The following is a 19,659-nucleotide window of genomic DNA, read 5'->3' as shown; positions in this document are numbered from 1 at the left end:
GTAAGTAAGCAACTATTTAACATCACAAAAATATATTTGGTATGATTATTTTCTTCTTAGAAACAGGGTATGCAGTAGAAAATCAACGGATGGATGCTTTCTATGATCTCTACACATTGTTGATGGCTGTTGTCCATTGGGACCAGATTTTTTTCTAAGGCTCTCTTATAGCCAGGGGCCTTCGTGGAGAAATGGATGGTGAAAGGGTGACAAGATGGAAGTATACAGTACATCATTTGGGTTTACAGGGTATGAGAGTCTTGGCTGCAGGATAAGGTTGACATTTGATATGCGATTTGGCCATTGATTGCTGTGTCAATCTGGCATCAGACAAGTCAGAATAGTGTTAGATAAATCTGGTGCACTCAGACTTGATATTCCTGAAGGTGATGGATGCCCAGGCGTATGGAAATGAGATGCAGATTGCATGGCTGTTAAATATAGTTAGATATATGCATTACATGTGGTGTAGGTTGTATGATAGTGAGTACACTGTATATGTGGGACCTTGAACATACTGTCTTCCTGTGGAAAATGAGATTAAGAGATTTTAAAATGACTGAAGAGACTGTCACTCGGGGCTGTTTCCCCTATTGATGCATTTTGACTTGCAAAAACAGGTGCTGTGAGATACTATTTCAACAAACCCCAATTCCAATGAAGTTGGGAGGGTGTGCAAAATGTAAATAAAAACAGAATACAATTATTTACAAACCCTTTAAAACCTATATGCAATTGAATACACTGCAAAGACATTTAATTTTAAAACATAAATGTTCACGTGTTTTTTTTTTTGTGTTCTTGTCTTTTTTTCAAATATTCCCTAATTTTAAATTTGATGCGTGCAACATGTTCCGAAAAAACTGGGACAGGGCCAACAAAAGACTGGGAGAGTTGAGGATGCTCAAAAAACACCTCTTTGGAATATTTTGCCGGTGAATAGGTTAAATGGAAATCAGAATTGGTGAACGTCATGATTGGGTATAAAAAGAGCATACCTGAAAGGTTCAGTTGTTCACAAGCAAGGATGGGACAAAGATCACCACTTTGTGATTAACTGTGAGCAAATAGTCCAACAGTTTAAGAACATTTCTCAATATACAATTGCGAGGAATTTCGGGGTTTCATTATCCCATGGTCCATAATATTGTCAAAAGATTCAGAGACTAGAGAAATCTCTGCACATAAGCAGCAAGGACAGAAATCAACATTGAATGCCCATGACCTTTCATCCCTCAGTTGGCAATGACGGCATCATTTCGTATAGCATATTGCCACGTGGGCTCACGACGTTGGAACATTAATTACAAACAACAACGAACAAAATGCATATCCATGCAGGTTTTGGTGCTCAAACAGAAGTCAAACATTGTCAGGTCTTTATACAGTACATATGCAATTCTCCTTCATACAGTATGTTGTTGCACAAAACATGACTGTGTTCCTCCACGAATAGTGGATTGATAGGGACCGAGCGCTGCTTCAATTAGCGAAAATCTGTGAGTAATCTAAAAAGCTTTAGAACTGCCTATACAGTTTATCCCACAAGATGGCAGCAAAGCACTACTTTTGTCGAAATCAAGCTCTTCAATTCAGTTAATCATAGTTTTTTAGCACCGATATGCAATAAGATGACACCAAAGTAATACTTTTATTGCTTTGGCCTGAGCTCAAAAACAGCAAATAGGTGAGCTTTTCATCACATAATAAAGGATAGGTTCCCAGAAAATATCCACAATTGAGTCAGTTTGCAAATGCTGAACTGCAAATCTGTGTGGGGTTCACTGTATATGAAAGGTTTTGTTCTGGTGTGTTAAATATGAATGGAATTAAGGTTTGCACCAAATAAGCCATGCCAACTTGCCAGGATATACCCTATTCTCAGTGTTTTGGTAACAGCATGTTGTAATAAAAAACATGTAATAGTAAAAACTACATGTGATACCTGTGGCATAATGCTTTTATGTAGATCTAAATAAACAGCTGTGAGTATATCAAAAGCCGTTTGTGATCAGAGTTGAAGAATCACATGAAAATTTCCCGAACCCTGGTTTAGTATACTTAGTATACTCCCACACATATTTGGATGAATCCCATTGTAAAACCAGCATCCACTACTGTTCTCTTTCTCTATTTACTTGCCTCTACTGTGTAGCACTTTAGTCTTTTTTAATTCAAGTCACGACAGTAGATTTGTATTTAAGTGATTATATGTGACGTGCTTTCACACAGCATGTATTTAATTATAGCACGGTCTACCTCAGTCATCCTCCCGTCTCACTTCCCTTCATCATTGGTATCATTACTGTGTTCCTGCCCACCATTATGTCTATTAGGCTATGCCTGTTTGGCCCTGGACCCCCATTTGAGGATCAGGTTCCATAGTAACCTGGCCCATAAACCAGCCCATCTCTGCAGGAATGCTGAATTTCCCGCTCTTTTCTCAGGACACATTTTAACTTGTGCTGCAGGGCCGGCTTCAGTTGCATTGGGTTCAGTGTGTGTCTACATGAGAAAGACTTGACTGTCAAAAGCAGAATCAGTGCGGAGTCCGACACATTACTGTATGCAGGAGTGCAGCTTTTGATTAGTGTCAAGTAATGATAACGTGGCAGCGCCTCAAAATTTTACTTGCATTTTAGAGGAAATAGTTCAGTTTGTGTGTGCCAATGTGTGTTTGTGTGTCCATCAATCCCCAAGTGTGTACGTCCACAGGTGGCTGGGTTGGCAAAGACATATTTCCAAACAGACACTGACGTAACCTTTCCAATATATATATATATATATATATATTATATATATACGTATATATACATATATATGTATATATACATGTATATATACATATATGTATATATATAAACGTATATATATATATATATATGTATATATATATATATATATATATATATATATATATATATGTGTGTATATATACATATATGTATATATACATATATGTGTATATATATATAAACGTATTTATATACGTATCTATATATACATATATATGTATATATATATATGTGTATACGTATATATATACGTATCTATATATACATATGTATGTATGTATATATATATATATATATATATATAAACGTATATATATATATGTGTATATATATAAATACGTATATATATATATATATATATATATAAACGTATATATATATATATATACATATATATATATATATATATATATATATACGTATATATATATATATATATATATATATATATATATACGTATATATATGTATATATATATATATATACATTTCAACACAGCTCTAGCTATTGACTCCAATAGCACACTTGGGCCTAATATAAGCATTCTGGAAAACAAAAATGAAAAAAAAAAAAAAGAAAAGAAAAAAAAAATGAAAAAAATCATATGTCAAATGTTTATCTAGATCTGCACCAAAGGTATTCAGTTCTTCCTTGACCCAAGCAACACTCATTTCATGGAAACCACTTTTGTAATTTTTGCATAATCTTGCAAACGCAATAAACAAACGGCATTCATAACCTTGTCTTGTTCAAGTCGATCGTATGGACTAAATAGTGTAATTTCTTGTGTCCATCAGATTCAGAGGTTAACAAGCTCCGTCAAGAGACGTTGTCCGTCCTGTTGACCTCAACCTTGGTCACCAACAACAGCCCCACATCCAACCAGGAGCCCGGCTGCATCCAGTACATGCTCAGCTTGACCAGGGTCGCCCTCAGTGCCAGCATTGAGATCCCTGAGCTCTGGGGGAGGCATCAGCTCACAACTCCACTCCTGGAATGTCTGCTAAATTGTCCACAGTATGAGGTTAGGGAGTTGGTTCTTGAGAGGGTCATGATGAGACTTAAAGAGGGGGAAGACCAGGAGAGGCCGCCTGCATGGCTAAATGAGAGCACCGTGTTGAACCTGACAAGACTAGCTCTTCATGAGAGACACCCCCCGTGTCTGGCCAAGGTGAGGACACACGCATGCACGCGCACACACACAGAGTAAATGTGTTTCTTTAGTGCCCAGCCCATATTTTTGAGGTGTGCGTGCGTGTGCATCATCCAATGTTCATAGCTGTACATGAAGCTCTTAACTACATACTTGGGTGGAGAACTCTGCAAACCTTATACGTACTCCTAACATTTTCACAGACCGACAATGACTTTTAGTGCATATTGATTGAATTTCCAAATCCATCCTACAAAGGCTTGCGTAAGACACTAATCTGCCACAGGAGAGTTTGTCAACCGCCCTGGTCGTGAGTTGACTCATTTGGTCTTTACCTCGTTCGCATTCAGGAAGGTTTGCGAGGCTTTCAATCTAACAGCTTTTGGAGGGGAAAATATAGCTTATTTCCTTTTTCAAGATTAGGTCATATGTGTTACGACCAAAAGCTTGTGACCCTAGGTGAGGGTGGGGAATCTAGCCTTTCGTCTCAGCTCTTTCTTCATGACAACAGGCCAAGTTTGCATCACTGCGGATGCCGCACCAATCAGCCTGCTTATCTCTCGGTCCATTCTTCCCTCACTCATGAACAAACACCCCAAGATACTTGGACCCCTCCTAAAGCATGCACTCCACCCTCTTCTGACCGAGGACCATGGTCTCAGACTTTGAGGCATTGTCCATGTGATGTTGCTGAAGTGTGTCAAACAAGCAGCCTCTAGTTTCTACTTGTGTGTGGCATGTCTTTCAAGTATTCCCCCCACCGACCCACGACGTCCTAAGTCGAGTTTGGCTGTGCCCCATCCCCACTTTACATAGACACCGGATGGTGGACCAATATTTCCCTGAGGCCGTGCGGAAGTTGTTTTCCATGGCATTATCAAACGCCTTCCACGCCTCAGTTTTTGCTTTAGCAACCTCCAAAATCATATTCCGATTGGCCTGCTCGTACCCAACATGCTGAGTTCCACAGGCCAAAACAGCCCGATAGGACTCTTTCTTCAGCTGGACAGCATCCCTCCCTGCCGGTGTCCACTAGCAGATTCAGGGATTACCACCACGACAAGCACCCAACCAATTTACAGCCACAGCTACGGTTGGCTGCGTCAGCAATCGTGGTACGGAACATAGCCCCCTCGGACTTAATTGCGCCCCGCCTCCTCCGGGATGTGACTCCCAGCTCCTTCTGCCGGTGGTGGGAGTTGAAATTCTTTCTGACAGTCAATTAGACAATATTGCTACAAAGAGTAGCCCTGCTACTGTTTTTGTAACTGTTCTTTTTTAAGCATTTGCAAATATACAACGGAATACTCAAGCTCACACACAAATGCTTACATGCCTTTCGTTCTCCCCACACTCCACCCACACAAATCCTACAAAGTAATATTTATTTTAAAGGCCAAATAACACATAGGGGCCTCAAAGAGAAAATAATCAATGAACTATGCTGTAGAAATGTCAACAAAAGTTCTCTGCAAGATTTGTTTTGTGATGAGGGTCTCATGTGGCAGAAAACAATGTCTTTCCTCCTCTGGAGAAACACAACAGTACGTGAAGCGACGGTGGTTGAGGGTGGAAAGGCGGAGAAGCAAGAATACTGGTGGAAAGAAATATATATATAATAGAAATGGAACTGGACGGATGCTAATGTTTTACAGCGGTATAAATGAATGTAGAATATTCCTGGGCATGTGGTAGAGAGTGGATAAGAAAGTGTGCTTTTAGTTTGGGGGTGAAAAGGGATGCTCAACTGGTGTTAAAATAAAACGACGAGGAAGCCACACTAGTGTGGTTTACATGCAGCCTTGTATTCCAATTAGAATCAAGTTAGAAACCCAAGCTGAATGAAAATGCTCCATATGAACACATCAATTGAGTAAACAGGCCTAATCCGAATGGAATTTCATTTGGTTTCACAGGGGTGGAATATTCCTATTGCCAAACGGATCTGAAGTAAATTTTCGTTATGTGAACTGTGAATCGTAATGGTGCCGGGCTGTGCTCTGTGTGTGCATGCTCTGTCCTGACATAAATCTGTGGCGACATAATCGTTTACGCACATAAATATGGCATCTTAACTAGCTGTAATTTGTTTTTGTCGAGCTGTTGTTGTAGTAAAAATGTGAAAACAATTCCGTCTACTGTGTTAAAAAGATGACTGACCTCCATTTTAAAAAATGACACGTTTACGTTAATGTACACGTCACAGCTGTTCCAATTAAATGTAGTGACACATGTATACACTCGATTTGACTAGATCACGTCACATGTAAACAGCTGACCAGAGATCTTCAATCGGAATGAATTCATTTGCAATGACAAAAAGGTCTGCATGTAAACCCGGCTACTGAGAGAGAAGACACCAAACCTGTTTTGATAGATATCCCAGGGCAAATTCACTCACCCATACCACTGAGTGCCTGTGTTTGAAACATTCATGAAAAAGACGCAATACATCAGTATCTCCTACTTTTCATGTCACCCTCATCTCCCCTTCGCCTTCCTTCTTCTCAGGTGCTCCAGGTGTTGAGTGTTTTGAGCTGTGGTGATGCGCTCCATTGGATGGATGGTGTGCAACATTTGTCTCAGGACAATTTTCTGCTGCACCTGCTTACTCTGGCTCAGAGGACTGCACACAGGTCGGGAAACGGTCACATGAACAAATCCCAGAGTAATCATACTTAACATAAAATAGTTGGCCCCTGACAAGTCACATCCTATTCATATAGGGCTATATTCTCCCATGTGCATAAGAGGGGAAGGGCGTGCAGTTGCATGGTTTTTTTTCTTTTGGCTGCGCAGATTCTCCCATCCACTTAAGTCTGTCATTTTTGCACATTCATGCCAGATATGCACTTTGGATGGAGCAACTCTAAAATGTGGGCGTTTCCCTGTCAAATCTTATTTGACACAATCTGATGACCAGATTTGACAGGGAATCTACTTTTTGCCAAACAATGTGTGATGACCTTTTTTCCGCCTACAACCATGGACGGCATTAAAATCATATCATCATCATCATTTGTTTTTATTGGCTTCTTCTGCGTGATAGGTTGGGCACCGCTGAACTATCCAATTTTTTTTGATGGACCTCAAAAAATGCATTCAGGCATAAGTACAGTATTTTCATTAAATTGCTTTTATTGGATTTATTTCCTACAGAATAAAAAAAAACACGTGCCACGTAAGTTATTTTTATATTTAAAATGTGCTTTTAAGGAAATGTTGCAAAATATAACTTTACTGTAGGCTATACAATGAATGTGTTTCGTCAATTAGCTTGATTATGGTAGAAATATAGAAACGTGTAAAGACAGTACTATAAGTGAATAAGGTCGATATGACAGTGCAAATTATAAAGTCATTAGCTTTGTTGAGTGGCTAATATGGGGTAAAGTACATTACAGTTTATACTCCAACACTTCAGTACCTACAGCATTTGAACCACCATGTATTTTTTCATAGCCAGTAAATGGACATGAAATTGTTAATCTAATTAATTTTATGGAATGACATGAGACAATGTTACCGCTAGATTACAGTTCAGGTCAAATTAAATTGAAATGTAAAGACCAAATGAAAAAAATGGTTTGAAAAGCCAACTCTCTCTTTAATTTAACCGAGAAACTAGTAGATATGTCAGTTGGTGCTGCTGCTTTGGTTAGCAGTGAAGTTAAGAATGGTGTTTGAATGACCTCAACAGTTAACTACAACCCCAATTCCAATGAAGTTGGGACATTGTGTTAAACATAAATAAAAACAGAATACAATGATTTGCAACTCATGTTCGACCTATATTTAATTGAATACACTACAAAGACAAGATATTTAATGTTCAAACTGATAAACTTTATTGTATTTAGCAAATAAACATTAGAATTTTATGGTTGCAACACGTTCCAAAAAAGCTGGGACATGGTCATGTTTACCACTGTGTTACATCACCTTTTATTTTAACAACATTCAATAAATGTTTGGGAACTTAGGACACTAATTGTTGAAGCTTTGTAGGTGGAATTCTTTCCCATTCTTGCTTGATGTACAGCTTCAGCTGTTCAACAGACCGGAGTCTCCGTTGTCATATTTTACACTTCATAATGTGCCACACATTTTCAATGGGAGACTGATCTGGACTGCAGGCAGGCCAGTCTAGTACCCGCACTCTTACTACGAAGCCACGCTGTTGTAACACGTGCAGAATGCGGTTTGGCATTGTCTTGTTGAAATAAGCAGGGGCGTCCATGAAAAAGACGTTGCTTAGATGGCAGCATATGTTTCTCCAGAACCTGTATGTACCTTTCAGTATTAATGGTGCCTTCACAGATGTGTAAGTTACCCATGCCATTGGCACTAACACAGCCCCATACCATCACAGATGCTGGCTTTTGAACTTTGCGTCCATAACAGTCCGGATGGTTCTTTTCCTCTTTGACTCGGAGGACACGACATCCACAATATCCCAAAAGTCTTCAATCAACCTTCCACGCATGTTTTTGGGATGTGGGAGAAAACCGGAGCACTCGGAGAAAACCCACGCAGGCACGGGGAGAACATGCAAACTCCACACAGGCGGGGCCGGGATTCGAACCCCGGTTCTCAGAACCGTGAGACAGACGCACCAACCAGTCGTCCACCGTGCCGCCAATAGTGTCTATCAACTAAGATAATTACAGTTAGTCCCAACTATTTCCTGATGGGTAAAGGGGAGTGTCTGTTATTGTGTTCAAGTGGTGATTAACTGAGACACAGTGTTGATTAGAGTAGATGCCACTGTTCGAGGAAATGTGTATAAAAACAACGTATGCCTGCTTGACAATTAATGAAATAACAGCTAATATGTACATTTTATTTCACATTTAATCTTGCATAAATCTGGATTACTCTTTTGGGTAATGTGATAATGTGATTCATTTCCATTCAACAATAGCATCGCCTGAACCTTTTTACCTGCTGCTCTTACCTAAAAACATGCTGCCAAAACAGCCCCTCGTCTTTGCAAGACTCCTGTTGTTCTGTTATGGATAGGAGATACCAGAGAAGATGCAACTTTGCCCTTCTCAGTTCACTGTCTTATGTTTTGTTTTTCTTTTTTTGTTTTTTTTTATACCCACCTCAACATATGAAAGATCCCTCACAATGGTGTGGAAGGTTTACTGACAGGCCTTCATTCAGAGCCACAGTCCAACGGGAAAGTACGCTGAGGTTCACTAGCCACACTTGAACTGTGTCGTCTGAAGCCTACAACCTCTTTTCTAGAGAGTTTAACTAGAGTATTTGTAATCTAAAGTTCTAGTAGCAAACATATAGTTTTGGGAGAGATAATAGTATTGTACATGTCTTCAAGGCCACTGGTGCATAACTATTCTGTTTGAGGGCAGTTGCAGTTTGTTTTAGTAGGTTCATGAGTCAGAGAGCTTATTCTTACAAGCTTGTGTGTCATGGAATATTCCAGTATTTGTGTATATGCAGACTGTAATCCCTTTGACATCTATTGATAGACACACACCTACTTGACAAGCCACTGCTGCACTTTTCTCACTATTTCAAGAAAGTACAGGCTTGAGCCAAGATCAGGTTACAAAGAGTATTAGACCTATAAAGCCTGTTTCTGGCCACAATCTCAGAACCCCGGATCCACTTTCCCTTCTAGTGGCCTCAAGGTTATGATTAGAGGCAAGGCAGGATGAGATTGGGTTGCTGCTTGCCCTCACCTTCCATGCGATTGAATGGGAGTCTGGCTTTTGTGTTTCATAATGTATTGGTGAGTACCAGCACACTTTTGTTTTTTGGTGGAGAGTAACCCAATACTTGTTGTTTATGTCATTGGAGGTGCTTACACATGAAATCACATTATCATTTTGAAAGTTTAATTATGATAGGTTCACGTGAACTACTAAGAAATATTCACTCTCTCGTCTTAACATCCATTGACAAAAGAGGATGACCCACCTTTAAGATTCAATAATTCCCACTAAAATGAAAATCTTGAAGAAAGGGTTACTGAAAGCAGCAGACTATTATCTACAATCTAGGACAAAACTTTGAAGCTCATGTAAATTGATGTCAACTGATTTTTGAAATGTTTGTGTGTTTTAGTGTGGAGCTGTATTGTGCAGCCATGACACTGCTATCTCAACTGGTAGTCCCGGTTGCAAACTCTGATTTGAAGGTAAATACTGATCTAAAAGCATCAATGTATTGGTTAACAATTGAATATGTTGTTAAACATAGAAAAAATGTCCTGTGTCGATTAACATTCACATTATTTCAACTATTTAAGGGATTAGGAGCCTAACTGACATACAACAGCATTTTTAAAACTATTTACAATCAGATGATTTTCCAGTGTGCTTAGCGCAATTGTATAGTTTTTAAAATGCTGTTTTATGTCAGTTTGTCCCATAAAACTTTAAATATAGTGGGGCAAAAAAGTATTTCGTCAGCCACCAATTGTGCAAGTTCTCCCACTTAAAAAGATGAGAGAGGCCTGTAATTGCCTTCATAGGTATACCTCACCTATGAGAGACAAAATGAGTGAAAAAAATCCAGAAAATCACATTGTCTGATTATTAAAGAATGTATTAGCAAATTATGGAGGAAAATAAGTATTTGGTATAAACGACACCGGTCCACAACGTCAAACAGTCACACTCCAAACTCCACTATGGCCAAGACCAAAGAGCTGACAAAGGACACCAGAAAACCTGCACCAGGCTTCGAAGACTGAATCCGCAATAGGTAAGCAGCTTGGTGTGAAGAAATCAACTGTGGGAGCAATTATTAGAAAATGGAAGACATACAAGACCACTGATAATCTCCCTCGATCTGGGGCTCCACGCAAGATCTCACCCCGTGGGGTCAAAATGACCACAAGAAGGTGAGCAAAAATCCCAGAACCACACGGAGGGACCTAGTGAATGACCTGCAGAGAGCTGGGACCAAAGTAACAAAGGCTACCTTCAGTAACATACTACGCCGCCAGGGACTCAAATCCTGCAGTGCCAGACGTGTCCCCCTGCTTAAGCAAGTGCATGTCCAGGCCCGTCTGAAGTTTGCTAGAGAGCATTTGGATGATCCAGAAGAGGATTGGGAGAATGTCATATGGTCAGATGAAACCAAAATAGAACTTTTTGGTAAAAACTCAACTTGTCGTGTTTGGAGGAGAAAGAATGCTGAGTTGCATACAAAGAACACCATACCTACTGTGAAGCATGGGGGTGAAACGTCATGCTTGGGGGCTGTTTTTTCTGCAAAGGGACCAGGACGACTGATCTATGTAAAGGAAAGAATGAATGGGGCCATATATCATGAGATTTTGAATAAAAACCTCCTTTCATCAGCAAGGGCATTGAAGATGAAACGTGGCTGGGTCTTTCAGCATGACAATGATCCCAAACACACCACCCGGGCAACAAAGGAGTGGCTTCGTAAGACAATGGGCAGAATGCAGTTGTAAAAAGCTCACAAAGTATATTTGTTTTTGTAGCATAAAATAATCATACAATAATTACTTTATAAACAATCATAATAATTGCCACAAATGAAAGACACCTACCTCTTTTCGAGGAACTATTGGCTGCCCAACAGCTGCGTGGACGGTCACGTGTGCGACCCAGCATTCCTCTCACTTATCTGTTTTTTATTGATACTTACCTAATTTCTTTTAACGTGTGTATGTAAATTTGCTAGTGACCCAGCGATGTAGTTCACAAGATGTTTTAGCCACTTGGTTATAACTGAGTGTTTTAACGCTACTGCCTTTCCACCTGTCATGACGTAAAGGAACACGCAGTGGGGAGTTTCTCTCTGCCGTGACTTCCTTATCTCCCTACGGACCTCAGTTGCCAGTGACATACAGTTGATGTTCGAAGACATGACATGAAAGGCATACTCGAGATGGGAAAAGAGGAATTAGAGGAGGATGACCGGTGAAAACGTCCTCCACGTCCTGCTGTCAAGTGTGAAATGACAGCCTCACGATTCCCCTCCCTTGCACATGAAGCGATTGGATATCTGGACGTGCGTTTGATGCTATCCATCCAACCATCAATTTTCAGTGTTTATTCAGTTTATTCATATTACATTTAATATTATTAAGGAAGAATCAGGTTGCTACAAAAACAGGACGTGGCACTGATACAGTATTTTAAAAGAGGCTCGCTTATTTAAACGTCTGGTGATAGGTATGTAACTAAGTCAGGGGTGTCCAAACTTTTTGCAAAGAGGGCCAGATTTGGTCAGGAGAAAATGTATGGGGGCCTGACATTTGTCGAACCATTACCATTGTAAATTAACATGTAAATATGTAACTGTATCACTTTGCTGTCTGCAGCTAGGTTGATATTGCAAATGAGAATCTGTTTTCGATTGCATTACCAGGATAGTTAAAGGTTAAAATAATAATAAATTAAATACAAATGAACTATTTTATGAAAGTTGACTGAAATGTTTTAGAAACACGTATTTATTGATTTTGTTTTAACAAATCACATCCCAGTGCATTTTGACAAAGAATAGTATAGTGACTATACAAACTGTGGTTTGATAGTATAGTGACTATACAAACTGTGGTTAGATCATCACAAAAAATCAATTCACTGAGACTCATAGCTTGCCTTTGTAGAATTTTCATTTGAGTCACGCGCTCTTGTGAAAAAGTGCTACTGTGCTATCAAAACAGCTTCCAGTGGCTTAAGTGTTTTGGCGCATTCGTTCGCCGTTAGCTTGTCGTAGTTAGCATGTTTCGTCTGGTGGTGCCTCTTAATATTAAATTATTTGAAAACAGCCACAGTCTCTTGGCAAATTAGGCAGACACAGTTGTTTCGTATGTCAGTGAAAAAATCCACTCCTCCTGGACACGGCGGCCCTCGTTGTCAACTTTCCTATTTTTAGTTTCAGTTGCCATTTTAGAAATGGGCTAAAAACATACCACAGGGGTAAAAGTTCACACAGGGGTCACGCGACGAGAGTGCAGCCACAGGTCTACTGCCACCCTCTGGTGAAATATAAAATGCCTTTTTTTTTGTATGTGTGTATTGTTTACTGTGGTAAACTGCTGGCGGGCCACATATCATTGCTTTTATGACATGATGCTTCGGGCCGGAGAAAATTTGGACACGGGCCAGATTTGGCCCGCGGGCCGGACTTTGGGCATGCCTGAACTAAGTACTCCCCGCATACATTTTGGCCATAAGCTTTACTTTTTTATCCACAGGTACATTATAAATATAGTTCTTAATTGTTGTAAAACACAATAATATGTATACTTTATAATGTAAATTATCGGCCCCTTCCTCAAATTCTTATATTTTTGAATAGTTTCCTCCACTTTTATTTTTAGCCTCATGAAACAAATGTAAATTTCAGACAAATATAACCCAAGTCAACTTAAAATGCTGTTTTTCAATGATTACATTTATTAAGGGAAAAAATACTTGTAAAGTTACCTGGCCCTGTGTGAAAAAGTAATGACCCCCTCAACCTAATAATTGGTTGGGCCATCCTCAGCAGTAACAACTGAAATCAAACATTTTCTACAACTGGCAATGACTCTTTCACGTCATATTTTGTCCCAATCTTCCTTGCAGAATAGTTTAAATTCAACAATAACTATTTAAAGTTACCTGGCCCTCTGTGGAAAAAATTGAATTACCCCCCTTATTTAATCATGAATTAATTGTGGCTAATAACTTTTCACTGATCACACCCAAGCCTGATTACCGCCAGACCTGTTCAGTCAAGAAATGTAGGACAAAAGATTTTTTTAAAAACTGCAACAAAAGGGCACGATCCAACTACTGTACATCTATGGTATATACAACTTGAATTGATGCGTATGTTCTTTTCTATTAATTTGTTTTTTTCCCTACTGTGTGACGATCTATTCTAAATAAAGGAAACCTTTCTGTTAAAGACACAATAACCCACAATGGTCACAACATTAACTTGGCACTAACAAATAATAAAATTTACTGAAAATTAACCAATGAAAATTATAGCTTTATTTTTGTGGTCCAACAAAACTGTTTTAAAAAAATAACTAATTACCAGTAGGAGGAGAAGCAGTGTGGTTTTCGTCCTGGCCGTGGAACAGTGGACCAGCTCTATACCCTCAGCAGGGTCCTCGAGGATGCATGGGAGTTCGCCCAATCAGTCTACATGTGTTTTGTGGATTTAGAGAAGGCCTTTGACCGTGTCCCTCGGGGAGTCCTGTCGGTGGTGCTTCGGGAGTATGGGGTACCGAGACCCCTGATAGGGGCTGTTCGGTACCTGTAGTTTGGTCCAGATTGCCGGCAGTAAGTCAGACTCGTTTCCCATGAGGGTTGGACTCCGCCAAGGCTGCCCTTTGTCACCAATTCTGTTCATAACTTTTATGGACAGAATTTCGAGGCGCAGCAGAGGCGTAGAGGGGGTGCGGTTTGGTGGCCTCAGTACTGGATATCTTCTTTTTGCAGATGATGTGGTTCTGTTGGCTTCATCAAGCCGTGATCTCCAACTCTCACTGGAGCGGTTCGCAGCCAAGTGTGAAGCAGCTGGGATGAGAATCAGCACCTCGAAATCTGAGACCATGGTCCTCAGTCGGGAAAGGGTGGAGTGCCCTCTCCAGGTTGGGGATGTGTCCTGCTCCAAGTGAAGGAGTTTAAGTATCTTGGGGTCTTGTTCACGAGTGAGGGAAGAATGGAACGGCAGATCGACAGGCGGATCGGTGCAGCGTCTGCAATGATCCAGTTTGTATCGGTCCGTTGTGGTGAAGAAGGAGCTAAGCCGAAGGCCGAAGCTCTCAATTTACCGGCCGATCTACGTTCCTACCCTCACCTGTGGTCACGAGCTGTGGGTCGTGACCGAAAGAACAAGATACTGGATACAAGCGGACGAAATACAATTCCTCCGCAGGGTGTCCGGGCTCTCCCTTAGAGAGAGGGTGAGAAGCTCGGTCATCCGGGAGGGGCTCAGGGTAGAGCCGCTGCTCCTCCACATTGAGAGGAGCCAGATGAGGTGGCCCAGGCATCTGATTAGAATGCCTCCTGGACACCTCCCTGGTAAGGTGTTCCGGACATGTCCCACCAGGAGGAGAACCCGGGGACGACCCAGGACATGCTGGGGAGACTACGTCTCTCGGCTAGCCTGGGAACGCCTCGGGATCCTCCCGGAAGAGCTGGAGGAAGTGGCTGGGGAGAGGGAAGTCCGGGCTTCCCCGCTAAATCTCCTGCCCCGTGACCTGACCTTGGATAAGCGGAAGGGGGGTGGGGTTACCAGTAATACAGCTATCCTGGACAACAAAAATGATGGGACCATCAACTTAACTTTATTGCACAGCCTTTTGAGGCAGTCACTGCAATCAGTTTCTCTAAATCTCAGTGAGACTTGTGTCCCTGTTAACATGTATTTTGGCCCACTCCTCATTAGCATATTGAGCCATCTCTCTCAGGTTTGAACTTTCATTGATCGTTGCAGAAATTGTTTGATTGCAGTGATTGCTTCAGAGGTTGTGCAGCATATTAAGCCATGGGTAACATCATTTTTGTTTTCATTAATTTGTTTTTTTAATAACTCTGTTGGACCACAAAAATACAGCAATTTTGATGAGTTAATTTCATTATTTTTTATTAATTGTTTGAAGTTATTTCAATGACCATTGTGGGCTTTTCTGTCTTTAATGAAATGGTATCCTAAAAAAAATTGAACTGTTTGTAGTCTATTGAGTGCACTACATTTTACATGCATTTTAATTTCCTGCTGAACCTATCATGCAGGGTGCAAGTATAATGACTTGCTTATCTCAGTGGGGTGCACTAGTGTGCTCATCCTGCAGTGAGGAACAGCCTGTGGAAGTAAAGCTGACGGTTGCCAAGGTTTTGGTCAACTGCACAGGCACACTACTGACCAACTCTGAGCTGCCGCTTGGTGAGTTCTCAAACATAAACTAGCTCTAGGAAATTCATTTGAAATGAATACTGAAAGGGATGTGAAACATAAAAAAAAAAAAAAAAATACCTGTTTTGTTCCTGTGTACATGTGTATGTGTGTTTGCCTTCAGGTCTGGTCAGCACAGTGTCTCTGTGGAGGAGTTTGTTTATGCTGTTACAGGATGAAGACCCGGAAGTTCGCAGTTCTGCCTGTGACTTTATTGGTAATGCACCAAGTCATCAGATTAGTGCAGGTACATATTCAGTGTTGAAATGACAGAAGCACTTAATTAATGATTTTCTTTGCCAGGGGTTGGTTACACCTTGTGGTAAACTTTTATTTATATTCATAAACACAACTTTTATATCAAGTTAATATAGTGTTCAAAGTTCTCTTGTTTGTTGTTGGAATTTTTTGTTTGTTTGTTTGTTTGTTTTGTCCAAGCCCCTTGAATTCTCTTTGAACACACATTGAGAATTCCCATGAACTCCTGGTTTAGCAAATGTAAATGTTGGAATCCAACTCAGATTGCATGTCTACATGATTTATAGGGATGGGCGAGTACCGATACCAGGTATCAGTATTGGGCCTTATTTCTCAGTATCTGGTACACTTGAAGGCTGCTAATACCAGCCACCGATACTCAGTGTCAGTGCCAGAGCGTTTTCGATCTGTGGGCATTTGGTCGGCGTTGGGGGACACTTTTTAATGCTGAAAAAATGCACACAAGCCCCCCCACACACACACACATTGAAGCCATGTAAAATACAAATGCCACGGTGGCGCACACTTATACATACTCATTAAATCTAAAATTGGTTTGCCATGGCAGGCGCAAACAGTCACACACATTGTAACAGGTACAGTTTGAAAGCAGTCAGCTCACTGATGATACGTACGTTACCTAGCTACTTGGACAGGAAGTGACGTGATATATGCAAATGAGCAACAAAGTTTTTCTTATTTTTGTTTTGATTCTCTCTTATCTTTCAGGACTGAAAGGAAAAAAAGTTTTCCTCGTAGATTTATCATTTATGTAAATCGTGTAAATTTGCAAAAAAAAATCTGGGGGGTTGTGTTTACGTAGTACTCTTTCGACATTGACATTAACTGTGATCGTAACTGACATATTTACAGCATTGAAGACCGTATTACAGTAGACAAGGTGCAAATCTTCCGCCATTTATATTTTATCAGTGCAATCTTTCTACACATTTATATTCATTGTATGCTATCAAGTTTTTACGTTAATAAGTTTGCGGTATGTCAGTGTCATGGAGGGACATATGGTACAAGAGGGAGGACGACGAGACTGACATTGTAAAGAAGCTTGATAAGGACAAAGGGATCAATAATCCGTGGAACTGACGCTGGCTGGAATGAAAAGTCAGAAATTAATACCTTCATGAAAATATTAGATTAAAGAACCTGGGAAGCCATCTTGTGTCATCAGGATGTGAAGTATGGATATGGAGGCATAACGCGCTGTCTCGATCACGTCAACGGAAAGAAGCGCGCACAGCTGGTTAAAACGAAGCAGTCAAATTATAGATTACCGTATTTTCACGTAAGGCGCACTTAATAGTCTTAAATTTTCTCCAAAATGGACGGGGCGAATGTGGCGCGCCTTATGTGTGCACCATGTTCCAAAATCTGTAAATGTTGTGTGACTTTAATGAGCGCTCCGCTTGACTGACTGGGAGCATTTCCTGCCGACACGCTGCTTATATAGAGGAAGGCGGACGTGGCTGAGGACAGCATGCGGTCGCAAAGGGGGAAGGGTGCGCGTGACAGAGGACGCTAAAGACACACCCCCAGTAGGTATATAGTTCCGGTATGTGCATCGGTTCAGCTAAGGACCCCCAAAAAATGGCACCTACGAAGAGACACGCTTACAAAGCACAGTTTAAACTGCAATCTATTAGTTATGCGGAGGAACATGGGAATCGAGCAGCCGTGAGAGAATTCAAGATCAACGAATCCATGGTTCGCAAGTGGAGGAAGCAGGAAAATGAGCTTCGCCAAGTCAAGAAGACGAAGCTGGGTTTCCGCTGAAACAAGGCGAGGTGGCCCGAGTTGGAAGAGCAACTGGAGCAATGGATTAATGAGCAAAGAAGAGAAGCATCTCTACAGTCACCATTCGACTGAGTGCAATGCATAGACCATTATTTCAATTGTATCCATTGATTATGTTCATGATTGTTTGTTAATTGGTGTTATTAGAGCTCGACCAGCTCCTAGCAGTCCTATTGTAATTGTAAGAATCAAAACGATCACATTTTGACCACCTTTTTTTTTAATCGTAATTGCAACAATTGTATTATTTTCACCCAGTTTTTTATTTGTGTTGTCAGTTTGGGTGTAAAAATACACCTGTTTTACAATTTGCTACAGGGATTTGTCATGTGACAGTTTATAACAATTCAAATATATTCTGCCCCTTTTTTTCCTTCTATTCATATGTTTTAAAATATTGATACCCAAATTCTTTAAACTGGCGTGACTTTATCTCCTTGTCAGTTCAAACACTTCCCCTACCCTTCCTTTTACTGTCAGCCACAGAGACGGGAGTATGCACAGAAAGGCAGTTCCAGTAATCAGTAAATGTCAGCGTTCTTGCATACATGCGAAAGCAATTTGGTTTTCAATCAAATTGTCTCGGTGTGCATTTATCCAAGTTTTAAAAAGTGCAACAGGCACTAGGGTTAAATTAAAGTGTTAAAATTCTAGTTTCAATCCATTGAATGCAGTAATTCGGTTTTCTTTAGTGCGTTTAAATGTACTGACTATGCTATATGTCCTCACAACACAGCCTCCTATATTTTCCCAGCTTTCCTCCAGGAGACATGCTTATTGTGTCGGTTGCTACCATCAGTATTGCTTAACATAACACCATAACAAAATAACTCTCCATAACTCCATTAACAGAAGTGTAAAGGACAGCCAGTAGCCATGTTTTGTATGCTATAGTTCATCCAGAGGATTTTTAATTAATTTAATGAAGTTTAAGCTTTTGCTTCTAAATGTGATTTGGGGAATACACAGTATTGCTGCTAATACTATTCACTTGCAATTTTTATGTTCTGCATTTGTTGGTACTTAAGGCCAGACAAAGTCAGATTACCAGTCAGCTAAAAATCTGATAGAACCTCAGGAACTAGACTAAGATAGAGATCGTTTCTTAAAAAGAGGACGAGAGCACAAAGCACATAATTAGAGTTTGCCTGAGATATTCTTCCTTTGCCGTCTATATTTAGTTGCTGTTTCTGCACTTTAGTGTTAGCTCTACATTTACTCTTGCTAAGATGACTTAAGTTCCTCCAAACTCTTATATGATCATGAAGATTTCGAATCAGATTCCAAATGTGCGATACAAACAAAAGAAATGTAACACTGTAATGTGGTCTTCTTAATTGAATGTGTGACCAGGCCAGGGAAGTCACATTCCTAGAGTAAATGAGAAAGCACCCAAAAACCCAAAGCAAATCACATTGCACTGTCTATAAAATGAAAACCCACAGAAACCTTCAGTTGGAAACAATATATTGTCTCTCCACTTTTAAAGCCTAAACTTGTCTGATGTTCTGAAATTAGATGTGTGCAAGTGAGTGGGAAGACTTATTTTAAAAAACAAAGTCTACTGTGGATGTAAAAGGTCTACACACACTTTTTGAAATCCGAACCAAGTCCAAATCACTGCTGTGGCACTTTTTTTTAATCAGCTCCTCCTGCTCCATGGTCTCTGTGGTTGAAGTCATTGTCACACTAAGTCTGATACAATCAAAAATCTGTCAGATTGCGAGGAC

At 40.3% G+C, this 19,659-nt stretch overlaps 1 protein-coding gene across 1 annotated transcript in view; it reads left to right on the top strand.

Annotated features, from left to right (window-relative positions):
• The window catches only part of thada (THADA armadillo repeat containing), a 133,809-nt gene that overhangs the window by 99,125 nt on the left and 15,025 nt on the right, over positions 1-19,659 (top strand). The window contains 5 exon segments of the mRNA XM_061690981.1: positions 3,594-3,967; positions 6,461-6,585; positions 10,043-10,115; positions 15,700-15,850; positions 15,984-16,106. Of these exon segments, the coding sequence (XP_061546965.1) occupies positions 3,594-3,967; positions 6,461-6,585; positions 10,043-10,115; positions 15,700-15,850; positions 15,984-16,106 (846 nt within the window).

The sequence above is a fragment of the Phycodurus eques genome, chromosome 11 (assembly GCF_024500275.1).
Source record: "Phycodurus eques isolate BA_2022a chromosome 11, UOR_Pequ_1.1, whole genome shotgun sequence".
Classification (NCBI taxonomy): Eukaryota; Metazoa; Chordata; class Actinopteri; order Syngnathiformes; family Syngnathidae; genus Phycodurus; species Phycodurus eques.
The sequence above is the reverse complement of the archived record's forward strand: the minus strand, read 5'-3'. Positions and strand labels throughout refer to the sequence as shown.